Genomic DNA, 20,887 nt, shown 5'->3' with positions numbered 1-20,887 from the left:
TGTTTGCTACTTCTTTAACACCTACATAATGTATTTCATTAGAATCTGCTGTCAGTCCCTGTCCGTTCCACTTCATCCCATCACGACATGGTCCCTTTTTTTTTTTTAAGTAGGTGGGGGGGGGCTCTTAACACCAAATAAACAACTAGCCTGTATTCTGTTGTCATGCATCTTCCTCTGTCTCTTGTCTGCGGGTTTCTTCCTCTGCCGGGAATTCAATTATCGTGGCTGTTGTTTTATGATGTTGTCGTGACATCCGATGACGGATTCATTATCTCATCTCCTGGCCTGACAGTGTAGTAGCAGCAGGACTGCTGTTTCCTGCATACGTGCATATGCATCCAGATTTACATCTGGACTGTGTAATCCTCTCTCCATCTGATCAGACCGAGGCCAGTCTGGAGGTTTTACACCAGCCCTAGTTGGATTTTCCTCTCAATTAAAAGATGTCAACGAAAATGAAAAATCTTTGAGGGTGATCTGTATCATCAGGTTGTAGTATTACATTATTAGTCTTTCTTTTTAAATTATTATTATTATTATTGGCAAATGTTACCCTCAAATGCAAGCAAATGTCATGACATTTTATTACATTATTAGGTTTTATTACATTTCAATCAGGTCAAGTGCACATTTTATCACATTTCCAGGTGTTATTACAGATCGGACACGACCGTGCATCAAAAGTGCAGTAGTTCTAGTAAATGTAGATAATGTTTCTATGAATGTAAAATAATCTACATTTTTATTTCTGTTTATTTGTGTGTATCTGTGTCAGACTTGTGAACAGATTCTTGCATTTTCTTTTTGTTTCCACCATTCACTTGCCGTTTTCACTCTGTTACGGAGGAATCGTATATGAATATATCCTGGTGAATTCATTTTGCGTATTTTTGATGAAAGTCAAGCACTTAAGTGAAACCTGTGGGATTTATTTGCACACTGTTTTCACATGTGTTGTTCCTGGGTGGCGGGGAGGTTGGCACAAGATAGTTGGTGGAATGTTTGTGGAAAATGTTGTGTGTGTGTGTGTGTTTTAATTTGAAAAACACTATCCTCTGCTGGGTCACGAGGAGGTCGCAGACGGTCGCGGGCTCTGGTCCCTTTGATCTCCGTCATTTTCGATCTTGTTAAAATTGCACAAAACCCAAGAAGGAGCTCGTATAACACAGCGCGATAGAGTATGCTAATTCACAGATACTGTGCTCCTTCCCCTTCATTATGTACATTCTTTAATAACACTCTCTGTGTTGCAGGGAATGAGTTTGGCCATCCTGAGTGGCTGGATTTCCCCAGAGAGGGGAACAATCAGAGTTACCACTATGCCCGGCGGCAGTTTAACCTACTGGATATAGATAACCTCCGCTACCATCAGCTCTACGCCTTTGACCGGGACATGAACCGTACCGAAGACAAGTACGGCTGGCTGGCTGCCCCACCTGTAAGGACATCACACACTCACTGTACAGTAGGCTTTGTGCAGACACTCTCAATGACAAAATCTCTTGAAAACATAATGTCGCCGCACCGTGTTTTAGTCGCACGCAGAACATTGTATAACTTTCCCAGGTTAGTGTTTGTAAATTTTTTTGCTCATATAAGATTTTTTTTTTTTTATTTCAAGAGTAAATGTATTCTAGAGCCACCATCTTTACTCACCTTTAGAATTTCGACTGTTTGAACAGTCAGCAGATTAATGGATATTAATCTGCTGACTGGGCTATATAAAGTGTCACCAAGGATATGGTGATGCTTTGTATTTCTTTTATGCAACAACTTCACTTTTCCAAAAGTTCAGTTTTCAATTTCATCTTAATGCAATGCTTATGGTCTGGTCAAGTTTAGGCACCAAAATGCTTGGTTAAGGATCGGAAAACACAACGTTTCAGATTAAATGGCAAGAAACTGTTCTGACGCCTCATCAAAAATATACCATTAAGTTGCACAGACACGGCTGGAAACTGTCCTCAGGTCTCGTCAAATAAATGCAGTGTTGTTGCCACTGCAGTGGCTGGCAAGTGTCCCGACATATCTGAAAAAAAATATCCTTCCTTACAGATGCTAAGATTTATTTGTAGTGAATGGGCTGTGGAAGTCCTGTAGTTTTTAGGCAGGTGGAGATGAATACACCATAACCATGTCCTGTTTCTGTGGCTGCCGTCAAGGTGAGCAGTAAAAATCATATTTGACTGTAATGCAGCTTTTGTCTTCGCCCGCATTTGAAGCCTACGGGAGGAAAAAAAAAAAAGGTTTCTTCTGGAGGGGTAGCAAAGGATTGGGATAATGCAAATGAAGAGTGTGGCTAAATTGACGGGGATTAGAAGTGAGTCTCTGTAATTGATTAAACAAAAAAAATACCCTCCCTCACATCCTCTGGAATCAGTCGTCAGATTACAGCTACTTCACCTCGCTGCGTTACACTCTGACCTGCGTCTCAGGGCAGGGAGGGAAATGTACTGTACCAGAGAGAGTAATTAGTGTCACGTCTGGTTCACAAGGATCATTTCTGTATATTGGTCTTTCAATCAAAAGCACATTCTGACTAACTGGAACCTCTTACACTCTTGACAACTGGATGAAACGGAGCTTTGGAGGTATTGCAAAGGGAAAGCACAGCCTGGCTGGTTCCTGAGCTCCCTTTTGGGAGAACGGGGGGAAATGCTGATCCCAGAGGATGCTACTGGCAGGGAAGACGCATACATTTGGCACCAGTGCTGACCCACTACACACTGGGTGCTGTTTCTGTGGTAGATGACAGCTCTACATTGTATACTCAAGACATCGTGGTTGTGTCGTTTCTTTGATTTGTTACCACAAATCGTGTTTAAAAGGATTCTGTTGGATTATACAGTGGCAGTTTGGTATTTGCCGTTTCCTTGAAGTTACTGTTCTATATAAATCTCAAGGCAGCTTGCATGTGTAGAGAATAGTAAGTCAATCCACCACGAGAATGATTCCTGAATATTGGGCCTTTTTACCTCTGATAACAAGAGTTTACTTTGTTGAAGGGTTCTTATCCATTAAAAAGAAATAATGACAGTAGGTACTTCATAGGGAAGGATAGACAGGATGTGCATGTGTGAGGTTTAACAGATTTTTTTTCTTCTTCTTTTTCACACATGACAAAGAGTTATTTTGTAATTTTACGCTGCCAAATAGTTATGTGATAATAGAAAGGTTTTGACAGATTCTTGTCAGAATTTCTAGAGAACATATTTATTATGATAATAATGATTAGACAGAAAAAAAAAATTTTGTTTCTCCTTGCAACATAGTTGTTGCCTTGAAATAAAAAAAAAATGCTGTGCAGCTGTTTCGAGAAACGAGGTGAATTAGAATCATCTGACTCTACATTTGATGACCAAAGACAGTAAGCTTTAAAATTCTGACAGGTCCAAACTCTCCCAAATGTTAAAGGAGAACTTCGGTCGATTTAAACATGCAGCTTCATTGCTCAAGCTACCCTTGACTTGCCAGTACCGAAGACACGAACAAATTTGGTCCAACCATTACAGAGCTCCGTGAACGCAGATTTAGCATTGAACGCTAACAGCATGGGGTAAGAACTTTACACTGTGTTTTAAGCGTCTTAACATGCTCCACATCTCACACCAAAAGTTATGCAACATCAGCAGACGCCTTACAACACAGCACTGTAGCGTGTATGACTCAAAATGAATAAAACAGTAGTTAAAACAGTGTGTTTGTGCAAGCAGCTACTTACCTGTTTGTTGACATCCGTGTCTTCCGGTAGCTGGACCAAACTAGTCAATCCGTCGAGCGTGCACTTACTCCCTCACTGGCGGAGACGGAAACGTAGTCCAGCATTTTCGTGTTCATGTTCATAATGTACATGTCCATGTTACAGCCTGTCATGAGCCATGAGCCTTACAATAGCCTGTTAAGCCTGTTAAGTGCACACTCGATGGATATGCTAGTTTGGTCTAGCTAACAGTCTGCTGACATTGTAAGTACACATAGACACATACGCATTATTGTACATTCACACAATACTTCGCAACTGTTTTCCACACACGGTGCTGAGGGGCGTCAGGAGGCGGAGCTGCGTTCACTATCAAGAGAAATCACGTATCAACCAAGCTCAGAGCATCTGTATCCATGGCGGGTGCTTTTTTTTTAACGATGTAAAAACCAGGGCTGTAAAGCGATTAAAAAAAAAAATAATCTAATTAATTACATGCTCTGTGATTAAGTAGTCTAAATTAATTGCATTTATGATCTGTCACAGTTAGTGTGCATTTAAACGCCTGTTTGGAGGGCGGGTCGTCGAGACTCGTTGCTCACGGTAGCATCAGGGGCCGTGTTCGGTCTGATCTCAGGGCTTTCTGCTAAGTGCTTTGCGTTCAGGTCTTATTTCAGGCTTGAAATACTCCAGTGGTAGAAAAATTCCTCGCTGCAAACTGCACAGAACAGCTTCGATTTGGGCAATCCATTTGGCCATATTGCAATTTTGATAGTATTTGGATTAATGTTTAACCCCGCATACCCCAGACAGACAGCTTCCTGGTCCTCAGACCACATCTGGACAGTGGTCTGCAGACCAGAGTGAAGTCATAGATGATAAATCAGTTCCAGGGGGTCTGAGACGCTGAGACACAAATGTATTTTTCAGGGATTGATAGGATTTGACAAGAAGACTTTGTCGAACATCACTCACAGATAATGCCAATATCTGCTCCCAGATTCTGCTGTAATTGCCAGATGAGTCTGAATCCTCTGGGCAGCTTATCAATGACATCGCCAAGGTAATCTTGCTTAGTGGGAATATTCTATGGCTTGGTTCAATATTTCAGTGTGGTGGGAGGATCCAAGCGTGTTTTGTAGTTAAAATGAGAGGCAGGAGAGGATCTGTCGGCAGCGCTCCCTGTTGTCCCAGGTGTAAGTGAACTAAGCGGAAATGGAAACACGCAGGGACGTTGCTTGAAAGTGTGGTTTGTGCCCGCCTCTTTGAAGATGTGCAGCTCTGAGCCTTCAAAAGACCAGACTCTGGACCTGAACCGAAGCGCCTGTTAGTGCAGAGATAGCATCAATTGCACGCCCCCTCTGTGATGAAATGTAAATAAACCAATAGACACTAGTAAACACGCTATGACGTAAGTTCTGCTTACACCAGCCTTACTTTACTGGGGAAATTACAGTTCCCCATAAGGAGGCATGGGACAATGTGAACATCTCGTGTCACAATTAAACTGATAATCTTTAAATATGCTTAAAACCCTTAAAACGGTTTTGAACATATAATCACTTTAGCTTACACTTTGTGCAGAAATAAATATTTTGATTGCATCACAGATGGGAAACAGTGATACAGTGATAAACATCTTAAATAAGGTAATAAGGAATCAGAAGATGCGTAAATGGTGCGAAGCTCATCTCCCAGTCTTTTTTTAAGTTGTGTATCCGTAGTATTTCCACAGGGTAAGGCAAACCTTCAGCCATGATGACAGGCTTCGGATTTTGGATCAACTGGAAAGATGTGGACTTCAACATAAGGTTCAAAATAAATCAGTAAATCAATATAGGACTGTACATTATTATCACTCTTGTGAGTATTTTTCATTCCCCCGATAATGGAATTTCACTATGATGAACTTATCCTGAGTGTCGTAATCGCAGTCCAGCATAAAATCGTCTATCCTTCCATCCCTAACAGTAGGAGATTCTTTCACCAGCTGGAAATATAACTTCCCTCCAGACGTGTTTCAAGATGGATATGAAACACTGCAGTTTGACTAAGAATGTGTTTCTGATATGGTTTTACAACAAAAGAAGTTCTAATATCTTGTTAAAAGCTTTCAAATTAAATCAATGATTATGCAGATATGTGTCAGGTAAAACATTCAGCTACTTCACAGGAGATGTCTCTTACTTCACTGTGAAGTCCAGAGTTTGTTTAGAGGAGCTTTCACATTTCCACATCGCACTAGTGTAAATTGAATATTATTTTCAATGAGCACAGAGAGTCTCCACTTTCCCAGTCAATGTGAAAATGGTATCAAACTCTGCAAACTCTTTTTTAATCTAGCTTTCTTTGCAATAGTAAAAGCTGTGTGTGAATCAATGTATCGATTTTTATTAGCATTACACGATTAACTCTACTATAGCAGTCATTCGATTTAAATTAACAGTTTGGTCAAATACGATAGCATCCCCTCATCAAACCTTAGGGGAAAAGTCAAAATGTTATTTTTGACCTCATATCCAGCTGTGGGTTACATCACCAAATGTATTTTCGATGTCTTCTGTCTCCCCGGAAACACAAATGTTTGCTCCAGGGGCAAAACTAACGTTTAAATCCAATTTTTCCACAAACTGTGCTGGCTGCACTGCAGCCGACTTAACTTACCTCCCAGTGAAGAGAGGGAGCGAAGAGGAGGGTCGCAGTTTGTGGAAATATTGGATTTTAGCAGTGGTTTGACAAAAATATTTTCATTCAGAGCACTGAGGTCACAAATGGAGCTACTATAGAGATTTACTCATGCTCTCAAGGCTAAGTTTCACCCACAAAACTGTTGTTTCAGGTCAGAATGATGCTGCAGGCTGTGACAGAAACAGAAACTTAACAAGCTCTTGGACCTAATGTCCGACTAGAAGAAGTTGCTTTGAGATCAGGCGAGCCGATGTTTGCATTTTACAGTTTACAGTTTAAATCACAGTTAGATGATGACAGAAACCCACTCTGAATATAATCACAATGATATTACAATAATCAGCAAGTCTACTGGCCGCATTTGCATTAACTTATTTATAAATTTGGTGTATATATGCTCGTTGGGGTCACAGCTGCAGGATATATTTGTTTTCCAATGCTGAAGCAGATACAGCCAGCCAGAGGGGCTTTCCATTACTCCAACTTTGTGGACTTCTCATGTAGAAATGGACTTGTTAAAAGACTCCAGACTGTCAGCTCATTCCTTAACCTCCATCCACTCTGCCAGTCCAGTTGCAGGGGTGCTTATCTTCTCATTCAGCCGTGAATATGCTGCCCTGAAATTGGCTTGGGGAACAAGGCACTAAAAATAGGGGGTTGGGTGACATTGATAATCTCTGCTAATGACACGTTAACAGTAGCTCGCTCCGCAGGAGAGTGGCGGCTTTATCATGTGCAGCTGTCTAAAGCTGACAGTGTGTGCATCGCACTACCCTGGGCTGCTGCTTTCTGCTGATGAGTGCTACCTGAAATTTGGTGTGGGAATGTTTCTCAGCCTATTTGGAAATGTGGAGTCCACTGATATAATGTGCCTCATTATAAGTCTCTAAATCCAAGATGAGAAAGGTAATGACTATTCATGAAGATATATTTTATTAGGTTTTTTTTTTCTCCCTCTTCTTCCCCTCCAGGCCTTTGTCAGTGCCAAGCATGAAGGGGACAAGGTCATTGTGTTTGACAGGGCAAATGTGCTCTTTATCTTCAACTTCCACCCAACTAAGAGCTTCCAGGGCTACAGGGTGGCTGTAGACGTTCCAGGAAAGTATCCTTTTTGCTCTCATCTGTCGTGTCACCGCTCAATTCCGGTAAGTCTTCAGACATGGGCTTTCTTCCGACACGCCACAGTGGGCACCAACATTGTCTCTCAGACTAATGATGTCTTTGTTAGTTACCTCTTTTATGCAACAACATGACTCATTTCATTTATTTTAATCACTAAATGATGATATTTTAACCGAGCCGGGGATGAAGGGAGACAGAAATATAATAATTGGAACTGCACGACCCATGTGAACATTAATACTCTTTAAGCTCACAGAGAGAATATGAACCGTTTGGGGAACACTTTGGTCCAGATCGAGATAAAGTATGTGACCAACTTTTTAGTACAGACATTAATGGTCCCCAGTGGATAAATCTTATCATCTCTGCTTCTGTAACTGTTCATCTAGCACTGCCAAAGTCCAAATTTCCACTTATCCAACACTTCATTACAGGATTCTCTAGAGTAAATGACCACATTCCCATCAGATCAGCTGCATCCTAAGCCCCTTTCACACATGCAGTCTATCCCCGAAATGTTCAGGAACATTTCCTACATGGGCGTCTGAGTGAATGAGAGCAGGGACTGATATTCAGGGAAATCTATACAACCAATTTCCCATTTCAAGACCTAGTAACATTTCAGGGAAAATGCCAGCATAGCTATGTTGTGAATGAAAGCAGCAACTTTGCAAGCATGTAAAAGGTCACCTCCATCAGACTAAAGGCACACTGAGGCGCAGCCAGCACACCAATCACAAGACTCGACTGATGACTTATATGAACCTACATACTGTTCACAGCTCAGTCTGTCTAGTTCAGCATCCAATCTTTTGATCAGTGTTGGCATGCCCCCCCCCCCCCCCCCGATACTGTCCCGCCCCCGTCGCGAGGCCGCCCTCCACCCCCAGTAAGTTGCATCTGCATTGTATACTTCTCAGTAATGAGTACTGAATGCATAATATGCTTTTATCTGAAATGTAATATCAGACAGTAGGTACTATTTATGTACAATAATTCAATAGGCTGCATATCCTGGCAGTCTGTATTGCACAGAGTTCCTTTAACCTTATTCACTGTGTGAAGATTTGATATCGTCGAGCAACTTCAGCCATCATCCTAACTGCTAATACCTAACTGGTGATATGAGTTTGAGAGGGGAACATGGTTCAAAATGAATGTACCAATATATTTGTTACTAAAGAGGCGGAAAAATCCCCTTTGAGATGATCCATTCCTCTGGACTGAGCAGTGGATCAGGGATCTAATCTTTGTGTCAGACTTGTTTAAAGTAAATTTGATTTGTCAAACCCCCAGTTTTATTGACAGCGATCTCACCGAGGCCAAGACTTTTGTGATGTAACTTCAGCAGTCACTGCTGAGAGGAATATGAGTCAGTTGTTTATAGTGATGTTGTTATGCTATTAGAGAGAAATAATAGCAGAGCCCAGTGATTCAGAAAGCTCTCTCTTTAGCAGCATTGGCTGTCTGTCTTCCCAGCAAGCAGCACAGAGGAATTTAATGAGTCCCGCAGTTGTGATTACAGCAGGCTTAATGATCAGGGATGTGAAGGGGGACAGAAAGCTGACAGATTTGTATTTATTATAATGGACATCACTCTCTTCTGGAGCCTAGTGAAGCTCGTGCCAGCAGCTTCCCGGATGGATACGAAGCTTTGTTGCTTCTTCAGCTATGACTTAAATAATTTGATGGTGAGTCGAGACGCAGACAGAGTTTGTTAGTTTTGTCTGGACGGCAGCAGTTCAGATCACTATCCATGAGCAGTTCCATCTTAAATCATGATGATTGGATTGGCTGACAATGAGGCTGTGAAACAGCAGTTGTTGCTTTGATTTTGACATTATTTCTTTTGTCTCATTTAGATCAATGTGCTCATGCTTCTTTTGAATTAAAATGGTACAATACAGCAACGTTTTTAATAAAGGATGATCCTTTTGATGCCATTATATTAATAAGCAATATGTTTTACTGCAACGATTGTATTGTATTAAAGACAATTATTATATCGTATATTGTTACGTAAATGTTGAGGTCATAATATAACCTATGACACTGGATATAAAACAATACAATAAGAACATTTAGAATCTTTATTGCAAATGTTAGTCATCATCTTAAACTGAAAACAGAACATGTCATTAAACAGTATGTGAGCAGTGAGACAAAACGATAATCAAGTTTATTTGATGATTAAAAAACATACACAAGTAACCCCTAATCTCCTAATATCATGCGTTAATTGTAAGCTTGTTTGATGTGCAGTAATTGTGCGCTCTGCCTCGTGTTTTCGGCTCTGCCTTGATGGGGTGAATCCTGGGCGCGCCACTAATAGCCTTGCCGCAGTGTCTGTAACACCGTTTTTGAGGGTTTATTTTCATTTAGATGGAACCACATCTCTTCCTCCTGGTGCTTCTTTTGATGTTTAAGGAGAGGCCTCAGATACCGGGTGGGTTGAGAGAAAATGCAAATAAATGTGAGGGCAAAGCTCCGGCTGTCATTATACAGAGAAGCAGTAAACACATAAAGGCAAATGTGCTGTGTGTGTGAGGAAGGTAAATGCGTCGTGTGTACGAGGAGATGCAGATCCTCCGATGGGAATGTGTGCAGAGGATCCAATTAGGGGAGAAGACAGATGAAAGTGCCACTCAGAGGCAGAGGAGGTAAACAAGACAAGCTCAAAGAGTCCAAAAGTGCTTTTTCATTACACTCAGCTGTCATATACTTAAACTTTCTTCCACCTGTGTGAGGGTCAGCCATGTCACGGCGGAGCCCCACACCAACGCTGTATCTGGAATAATAGCCGGCCATACAGCTCACCACAGAAAATGGATCCAACACAGGCTGTTATTTCCTTCGGCAATACGGCAAGTGCCGTATTATATCAAAAGGGTGTCCCTCGCTAACGAAAAAACCATGAAACTGCCTCCCGCTGCCCTCTGTCACATGCTGGATGGGTGCGTGTTGGTCTCGATGGATCTTCAGGTGGATTTTTAGTTTGCTTGTTAAAATAAAACTGGTAACACTTTCTATGAAGGCCACATCTACAGTGCAGAGGAAGGACATTTGTTGTGTATTATAGTGATGCGTTTATAATTTTTGACTACACACATAAACGAGACGTAATGCTTTCTGATGCACTGTATCAACAATCATAATGTACAATAGATGGGACTTGAATTTTTTACATGCAAGTATCTTCGATGCCCTTGCTATAGGTTGAATGATTAGTCTGATAATACATTATGACGACCTATACACAACTTGAATATCAACTGTATTCAGGACTCATAGTATGCTGTCATCGCCAATGCATTGTACTATTATAGCAAACTAATGGTCCTGAATACAGTTGGGTGTTGAGTTTTGTCTGAGTACAGTTTAGATAAGAACCGGTAGTCATAAAGTATTATTAGCCGCATAAGTCAACCTCTGTTTTATAAATAGTCAAGGGCATCCATGAGTCACATCTTTAATGGTTTCTGACTGATGATACAGTGCATCAGAAAGCATCGTGTTAGTTTCTTTAAGAAGCGACAGTGCAAATTAATAAAACACATGAGAGACAGCACATAATACAGAATAAACCAGTGCAGTTTTAAGATGACAGACAGTTGTTGAGAATAGTCAAACCAGTACTGATGACTATACAACACATACAATATGACATTGCACACAAGCAGAACAATTACATAGCAAGCAAGCTTAGTGCTGACTTTTATGGAGTATGTGTCAGTGTATGTGTCAGTGTATTAATCGGCCATTGTTGTAATTGGTTACTAAATGTTCAGTCATCTAATGTGAAGTGTATTTCACCGCTTACTGACTAAAGGCACTTTAACATCTCCTTGCATAGTGAAACAATCAGTTTCAGTTCTTCTGTTGATACACTGGTATTTTAATTTACTTACAACCTGTAATAGTTTATCTTTGTTTATCAATATGAATTATTATACATGCCCTCATAATTCCTTACAGATGGGGGGGTATTTCTAAAAGCCTGTTCCTACAAAACTGGAAACATGAGCAAGATGTTGAGAGGCGGCACTTTGTGAAAATGCTTAGGGTTCTGCATGATGTTTCAGTGTGTGTCATTATTTATACAAACTTAGAATAAATACAAACCAAAACAAAAAAAGTTTTTTTTAGTCGATGCTGTTCAGATGTGTTGCAGCTAAACCACCGCTGTGGTTTTTATCATCTGGGGTAAAATATAAAAGTCTGCTGTCTTTACAAAGATAAATAACAACTCAACTCTATGTAGCCATCATCTTTCAATACTAGTCCTTAGTTGGCTACACATTGACTGTTTGGCCTCTTTTTCAGACAAGCGTTTCTTTTGCCTCTCCTTGTCCTCTTTTGAATGTGTTTTTTTTTTCTTTCCACGAGGAACAGGAGAGAAAGTGAAGCAAAGTACCTCTCCCAAAATGTTAGCCATTAAAATGCAGTCAACGTCAGCTTTTCGACAGGCACTCAAACCATCAGTGTTTTTTTTTGTTTTTTTTATTATTTTCCTCCGACTCGGGGTGGACACATTCTTTAGGCACCGGCCTTTATCTGGTTGGTTAGAGTATTTGAAATCCCAGTTGGATCCTGTCGTGAAAGCTGTACCTGTCGGAGCAGATTGGTCTTTGATTTACACTGTGCCAATATTCAGTGGAGATTGTGTCAGGTCATCATTCTCCTTTTCTGTCTGAGCCGTTCCTCGAGTGCCGTTTGGAATAATTCAACTGCAGGTGCCGTGACACTAACTAACCACAATTTTTAGAGTGAAATATACACTGTCTTGCAAATCTAGCAGTAATTTACCCTGATATTATCTCAAATCTACCACATGAGGTTTCTGAAAAAAGGAAAATATTCATCTAATTTTTCTTATTTTACCACAGTGTGCTGTAAGATACATCAGGATGGATTACATAAACAAAACTGCATTACTTTTCTGTGCGAGTTGTAACTCTACCAGATATCACGCACAAGCATCCTCATCAATCCAGAGGCTTAATCTATGATTAGACATTTTGTTGTGACAAATAGAGGAGCTGCTTTTATTTCAAGCATTCAACGAGCAATCCAGTTTATTGTAACTTGAGTCTTATTTTTGTAGTTTGTTAAAGTTCAGTTCTCTCGATTATGATGGTATAATCAAGATTATGCTCGTTTTCAGGGTACTTTTATTGGAAAATGTTATCATGCTTTAAAGTTAAAAAAACAGCGTCTGAATGTTCTGTTGTTGTGCCTTGTCTCTTTAGGGTCTTCCCCCCCACCGAAAAAGCACAGTCTGCTCTGATTGGTCAACTCTCACAGGCCTGAGCAGGCCACACCTGCGATGTTTCCACATCAGTTCTGCAGGTGTTTTTGCAACCATGGCCATGCTGGAGACAGTTATAGTTGTGATATCACACGCTTAGGGAGGGTCTGATGGTTCCTTTTAAGGCACAAAGCCAAATTCTTATGGGTGATAAAGGACACACTACCACAGACACGTTATACGATACATAGACTATAATCTGCAGGTCATCACAATCCAAACTTCTAAACTAATTATTGACATAATCCCATAAATCGCAACACAAAACCCCATATCTATCAACAGTGTCAATTTCTGGCAATCTTTGCCTCAGATGGAACATCAGAACACAAACACACTGTCAAAAAAGCTCGGCCAAGTCTCGTCTTTCTCCAACAGATAAATAAAATCAGAGTAAGAGAACAAATCATGCTCTGGAGCGATTTGCAGCTAAAACATGCTTGCATCAGTGTGGGGCAAGGAAAAAGTTCAAACAAATTACAGATTGAAGACAACATGCTGTAACATTAGTTTCAGGCATTTTCTCACTCATACATGTTAAATGTACAACCTGTAATTTTCTCCGTTAATGCGCTGTCAAAAAAAACATGATACATTTTGATTGGAATTCAGGAAGTATTAAGATTCAAACTTATATGGTTATGACATGGACTCATTTCATCATGGACTGTTTCTAAACTGCAATAATTGAAAGTGTTCTCGCAGCATCTAACAGCCTGGTTCACACAGTCAAACCTACGTTCTTAATTAGTCATCCAAAATCCACTGGCACCCCGCCTCGCATCAATAAAACCCCTCTCACAAAACTAATCACCAGAAAAGCAAGACGGGGACTGTTTGCACAAATTTACGGCAAGTGTGATAGGTAAAAGATGATCCAGGAAGTCCCTCTGTAATTAATAATTTCGATAAGATTATTCCAATAAATTATTAATTTCGTTTTTACAGTTTTACACCTGGCATTGAGTTCAGCAGTACAGAGCAGTCGAGCCCTCTGGGGCAATAATTATTTTTATCTGTATAGATTCATGTAACGGTCATAGGGAATCATTATTTCAAAACAAAAGCATGCACGTATGACAAAGGACAATCTAGATCTTCAAACTTGTAACAATGGAACAACAGCTGCTTAAGCAGTGCTTTATAAGGTGTCATGTTCTTCATACAATGTGACAGACATCCATTTATTTTGGTATTAATCTTCTTCACGGGTCTCACTTTACTTCAGCTTTTTTAGATTTAGCTGCTGCTTGGCTAGACTGGTCTTTTTATTCCTCTGTGACAGAAACTGTTTCTACCATTTCTTCCACTCTGATGTAACTCGCACCAGCTGAGCAGAAGGCAGAGAACGGTCTCCTCTGAAAAGGCAAGATACGGTATTTAGAAAGCTTACGAGGCCAAGCCGCATTCTTCAGATGTGCACACACACGTCTCGCTCAGCTCTTGTTCACCCACGCCAGGGTGCTATTACTTTCATAAAGGCAGAAAAAAAACGACAAGCTGATGGAGCAACTAAGTGGTGGCTTGGTCTGCAATCATGGTCATGGCCAGATTGTTTTCAGGTCATCAATGGCTCTAATCACCGAGCTTCGGACTGCCTTCTTTTCTTTCACTTCATTGGTCAAAATTGATTGTGTTCTTAAATCTTCCCCTTCATTCGCAAAGGCTGTATTGATTACAATACTTTACAGCTGAACTGCAAGCGGTTGTTACGGCCGTCTGTAGCCACTAACAAAGACGTAATCGCTCAAACCTTCCAACTACCAATTTGCGCTGGTGCTCGCTTCCTTGCAGAGAAGTTTGCCAGGGAACTCTGAATTACTGTAACTATGTCTCATTTCTAGCAGTGTCGCAGACGTGCAATCCACAAGACTAGAAATGCACAACAAGCGGCGCGAAGAAGCACTGTAGTAACACTAACACTCCAAATCCGGTGCACAAACATAGTCAATACAGTGTTGGAATCACTAAATGTTGAGGTTTTTATTGTTTGTATAAGGAGGATTAACCTTTTGAAATCACATACTGTATCTCCTCAGTTTCCCCCGAAGCATTATAAGAGCATTTCCATATTCTCTGGAAACCGTCACAGCAGAACGAGTTTGCTCTGTCAATAAAACACCAGAGAGACTTGATAGAGCAGAGGAGGTGTGGAGGAGGGGTCTTCCTCCCCAGCAGAAACAATGCACAGAGCAGCACTTCTTTTTAATCATCGCTATCAAAGCAGACAAGCAAGCCGCAAAAGCGGAATTTTTCCGGCTGCGGGGCAGAATGAGGCAGTGTTTAAGGATCACACTCCAACTCCAGAATATCGCCTATGGGGAGATAAGGTGATTATTCAGCCAGCCAATTAGGGGCCTGTTTGCGTGTCTGCTCCTCTCTCCTGGTGTTTGTTGTAGTGCTGCTCCTTACAGCTCCTGCCCCTGAGAGACAGGAGTAAATAATGCACCGCACAGATGTTTATAGGTTTTTACACTATGCATGGACATCAGGTACACGTGTACGCTACCAAGCATTTCTGAAAAGAGGCGAGGGAGGCTGCAGAAAAGTTTTCAAATCTAAGTGCATATTTATGTACATACTTGTCAAAGTGCACTTTCTTGCATTTGGAATCCGGCTTTTAAAACGTCTTAAGTATTTCCTCTGACATTAATAACGGCATGTAACCGATTCCGACATCCATCCTGTTTTTTCTTTTTTTCTTGTTTTTTTTGTCAAGCAACAAGATGGGGACCACGCTAATGTCAAAGGGAGGAGGAGTTTTCTGAAAGTCTCCCCGCATATAGTTTCTTAACACAGTTTCGGAGCTCCATCCGAACAATTCAGATGTCACTTCCGTCATTATTCTCCATTTCCCCCAGCTGAAGGGCATAATTCATCACGTAATCGATTTGATCCCGCACTTTCGTTAAAAAGGTGAATATATTCTAAAGCCCTTACTGGAGCATATTGTATCATTTACATATTCTATCTCATGCAGTGTCTCTCTGTCTCGGCTCCTCTTCAGGAACACACATATTTCATGAAACTGTGGTAACATTATTATGGAAGCTGCCATCCTTCTGCTTTTTCGGTGTCTGAGCGTTCTTGTTCAGAAGCACAGCAGAGAGGTTGTGAAAAACGCATGACACACACACTACAGACACCTCGACTATACATGATCAAAGTTTTTTTTTGACTATTGAACTGTCTCAATGGAGCGAAGAACCACCACCACACCATCTTTCTCCATGATATGTTATATTGTTTTACAACTCTGATTTTTTTTATTATTTTTTTTTTTACCTTTTTTTTATAATGAGGACCTGATAAAGACTCTTCAATGGCAAAGTAAAAACTATCTATTCATGTAGGGATGGGACTGCAGAATGGGAACCATTAAGAACCGGTCGCAAATTGTCGGATTCATTTAAAGGCATGTGCCTTTGAACTTATCATTTCCATCCGTGTCGGCGTTCTTCTTTGAGTTTCACATTGCAAAACAATTTACGTCAAACTCATGTACTGTATCTCCCCCGCTGGAACGTTTTTACATAGAAGGAGTAAAGGCAGAGAGGATGAAACGGTCTAAAGCATGGCATCATTTCCCAATGAAAAATGACACCAGTGCTCATTGTAACGTCTGTCAAATGAGAATGGAAACATCAGCAACACATTGAAGCATTTTCGACACAATATTACAATGCAACATGGGCTTAAATTGACACTTAAAGCATGGTTGCTACTGCTTCCAAATCAAGTGGCATGTTAATTACAAAGGATAACTTCAAATGTTCAAATAACTGAGGTGTCACTTGGGCAGGCTTTGCAGATTTTCTCTTTGATGAAGAAAAACTAAAACCTAAATGAAACCAAATACTGTTCAAATATTTTTCAGACTGTGGCTACAGGCAGGTTCCAGGTTACAGCCAGCTCAACTAATTGATCAGGAATCAATAAGGGAATCAATGAATAAGCAGATACTGTAGAACTAAAAAAAAAATGTGTACCGTGCCCGTTTTAAGTAAACTTCATATCAGATATTTAAAGTCTTTTTGCTCAAGTACCAATCATATGGATGACATCATCTTTTACCTGAGTAGTATCTCATCTTGGTATAAGATTTTTACTCCAGTACATCTTCTAGATACTTTTTACATACCTGTTTTCGACTAAGAGTATTCAGTGTTTCCATCCGTGCAGGGCTGGATTCAGTGTGAGGTCAATATCAGACCTTAATGCAGAGAAATCATCTGGTGCCTCTACTAAATATTAACCTGAGTGGGTGGAATACTGTGGCATTTGTAATTTATATGTAATCTTGTGGGTAATTTAGGTCCATTTAAAGTGATTTGCTCTACCTTTGACATAAGAAAGGTCCCTCTCCCTGATCTTTGTCAAAATAGTTTATTTTTTTCTGCTGGGATTCCATGTTGTAAAACCACTAAACATGAAGAAGTCCCAGATGAGTGGGTACTTTTTATAGACACTATTTTTGTGTATTTGTTGTCACTCATTCGGATCACTTTTTGGTCTGATTCATTATTTATGCAGTGAATTAGATGAATTAGACAGGCGGGCTGGATGGATGGCGGAGCCTCGGCTGAATCACTTTTGTATTTATGTTCATTTCAGGCAGCGTTCTCTTTGTCTGTTAGGGCTCCGCACTGTCACTTCGTAGTGCTGCGGAGGGGAGATGAATGCTGATGGATGTGAGGATTCCAATGAATATAAACCAGCTGAGCACTGCTAAACCGAGTCTGCCCACCAAAAGCACTGGTGATAAAACCTTCTCTTGTGCTTCTTATGTCTTAGATCTTATAATCTAGTTTCCCACTGCTATTGCGCCTTAACCTCAATCTTCGTCAGATACAAAATCAAGCTGGATTCAGATATGGTTCAGTATGGCGGTCACGGACGGCTGGACCACAACACAGAGTTCTTCACAGAGGCCCAGCCTTTCAACGGACGCCCCAACTCCATGCAGGTAAATATTTCTTTTGACTCAACAAAGGTCATTGTTGTTGAACTTTTGCTGAACGTCATCAAGTCCTAAATATGAAGTGCACTCCAATTATAAGTCCAGGGCCATTGTAGTCAATTCCAGTCTCTACATCACTTTTCCAATAGCCTTTGCTGTATCACCATCCCACTCTGCATACTAATTCTAACGCGGTTGGAGGGTGCTGTACGTTCACACAGGCAAAGTGACAAAATTAAGTATGCTCAAAAATGTCAGCATGCATACTAAATGATTTTTGAGTGCGCTGTTGATGGACACCATTGTCCCGCAATGCAGTGCACATATGTAATGGAGGAGATGCTCACGGCTGCAAAACATCAAAAGCACTTGTGGGCGGTGATGAGACAGCTCCAGAAATATCTCCTGAAAAAATGAAGGATTAAAAGTTTGGACAAACACTTCCTCTTTCCCATTGTTGTGTGACTGATTTCTTTTGCCAGTAGCGTCACAAACTACGACTCACATAATCTCCCATTATTACAACTTTAATTATGCAAAAGGGACATTCATTTCTTGTGCGCTAACGACCAAAATACCTTTTTATGTGTGTAGATTTAGGGCACAGCTTTGGATTTACAAACCTTTTTAGGTTTGCTGGTGTCATGATCCAGGTGTAGCCCTTTCAGAAAGACGACTGGACAGAATTTGGACTTGTCATAGCATGAAAAGCAGTTTCCATAATGAATAACATTAACAAAGATTTCCGTTCTATTACATGTCCCAGTTATCCTCACTGGACTCTAACCCGAATCACAGTACCTGGATCCAGACACTGGTAAAACTAAATGCGGCCATGATTATCGTTTTTATCTGCACAAGGTTCATTGGAATTCTAAACCCGGGCCTTATGTTTACATGTTTTGGTGTGCAGACGAGTTTTGGAGCTGGTCCAGTAGATTGCCTCAGCCGACAGCCAAGGCACATGTTGCAATGGCTGACACTTAATCTTTGAGGGTAACTTCGACCGTCAAAGTAAATCCAATGAAAGTGCTTGTTTTTGCCACTGACAGGCTGGGGCTGTTATTCCAAGTGTCTGGCGACATTATGGATTCCTACAGAGATAGTTTAGGAACAAAATCTTGTTGGTTTAATGAGAAATAGGCCCTGCATTGCTCTCGCCAAATCCACCAGACTCTATTTACAAAACAGTCATTTAAGCGTTGTTAAAAAACAGCGTTCATTCAAAACAAAATAAAACTCAACAATCTTTCCATTGTTCCGACAAGCACCAACTCTGGATTGGTGGTATTAAAAAAACACGTGTAGAGGAGCGAGAGGGAGGTCAGACATCAGAGAAGCAGCCATCTGAGCCCATCTATGGACCAATTCCAAAACTTTATGTACCTGTTAGTCATTTACCCACCAATTATATAAACGTAGGGCACAGCTTTGCAAAGAGAAAACGAATGCCTGCTGAAGTATATCATTAATACTTTGTTTCATCTGTGTTTTTTGTGATCATTTACTTTGAGTTCTTAGTCTGCTGGCTGGACTTTCTCCTACCAGTGAAAAAAGAAATGTCTAATTGGTTCACATTCTTGTGTATTTGCCTTGCTGCACCGCCAACACACGTGATGTTCACATATTTACCCGTTTCTGTGCATTCATCATGTGGATCCTGATGGTTTTACAGCAGTTTAGTCTCGTCCTTTATGCAGAAAAAGAGGTTTGCACGCACTCTGGCTGGTATGATGAAATAGCCGTCAGTGTGTGATTGTTTTGTCCTTTAATGTTTCATTCAAATCAATTTACTCAGCCTGAAATGAAGTTTTTAGTGAGAGGATCCTTTAGAGCCTTTTTAATGAGCTTTAAGTGTGTAGTCTTGAGAAAGGGTTGCCTGTTCTGGCACAAAGCCATCATCTCCCTGGTCTAGGCCTCTTAGCTTAACCACTGCTCTATAATTCATTATCTTCCTCATTAATATGATTAGCTTTTAACGCCAAGTCCAGAAAATGATCAAATATGACTGCACTCGACAAAAAGAAAAGGAGGCTGGATCCGTCTATCAGGGGACGGTTTTCGGTGTTTGTAGTTCCTCCACAACATTAGTCTTTGTTTGCGAATATCATATTTGGCTTCTATGCCTTTCATTCCGCTCATGCTGGCAGTTATCCTGGAGTCATTGAGCGTTATGCGAATCAGAAAACCTACAGAGCTTTCAGATTCTCTGGCAAACAATGTGCATTATTCATGGTGTTAGAACTTACCTTTTCATGTGAACGCCTCTTAAACTCGCACAGCGTCACGTAGAGGGAGAAAAAATATCTGGAAGAATGAACCAGTGGGCTTCCATCATGGAGACTGCTTTAGGCTAATAGAATGAACTGGGTCGGTCCTTGAAATATAGAAAGAAACACCGATATGCATTTTAAGCAGCGTGCTCGAGGATCTTCCTCGTGTTTGCCTCCTTTTTTTTTTTTTTTTTTCCTGATATAATTTTTTTCTTGATTAAAATGCTGAAAGGCAATAAGATGTTTATGAATAAGGTCAGGGATGAATTAGTGAGGATCAGCACCGATACCCAAGCACTCCAACTGTAACTCAGCTGATTGCATGTGTTAGATCTTATGTTAATGAATCCAATTAATGCGCGAGGACAGTGATGTCTGCGAAGTGGTCTGCACAGTCATCCTTCATCTCCTCCTGTGCTTTTTCTCAGTTTGTTTAGCAAAATGATAGATATCTCCAGGCAGCGCACTGAAGCTGTTTTAGTTAGTGCCAGCGTTGACATAGCACCTGATGAGGTGTTTGTTTATCTGAACTCATCTTGAACCACCTCAGATCAATACTAAAAGTGTTGCGACTAATGGATGGGGGATATTACTCTACATTAAGAGTTGGATGGAGCACTTTTATTTATCAAAAATGTGTTTGGCAAAGCTCAAGCTGCAACTTAGAGCATCAATCAAGCATTATTTAACCCAGGTTAAAGAGTCACTTCCTCTTTTTCGCACACACTTTTCCTCCGTCGTATTAGCTTAGGTTTCGTCAGTGCAGGACTCAAATTCCACATTCTCTTAAATCTTTTCTCACTCTTATTAATTCAAACATCACTGCTTCACCC

General features: G+C 40.6%; 1 protein-coding gene across 1 annotated transcript in view; it reads left to right on the top strand.

Moving 5' to 3' along the window:
• Positions 1 to 20,887, top strand: part of gbe1b (glucan (1,4-alpha-), branching enzyme 1b) — an 89,428-nt gene that overhangs the window by 59,069 nt on the left and 9,472 nt on the right. Inside the window, exons 13-15 of the mRNA XM_030399161.1 lie at positions 1,257 to 1,441; positions 7,363 to 7,493; positions 17,670 to 17,787. Coding sequence (XP_030255021.1) covers positions 1,257 to 1,441; positions 7,363 to 7,493; positions 17,670 to 17,787 — 434 coding nt within the window. The remainder of the gene's footprint in view (positions 1 to 1,256; positions 1,442 to 7,362; positions 7,494 to 17,669; positions 17,788 to 20,887) is intronic.

This window comes from Sparus aurata, chromosome 2 (assembly GCF_900880675.1).
Source record: "Sparus aurata chromosome 2, fSpaAur1.1, whole genome shotgun sequence".
In the NCBI taxonomy this organism is placed as follows: domain Eukaryota; kingdom Metazoa; phylum Chordata; class Actinopteri; order Spariformes; family Sparidae; genus Sparus; species Sparus aurata.
The sequence above is the reverse complement of the archived record's forward strand: the minus strand, read 5'-3'. Positions and strand labels throughout refer to the sequence as shown.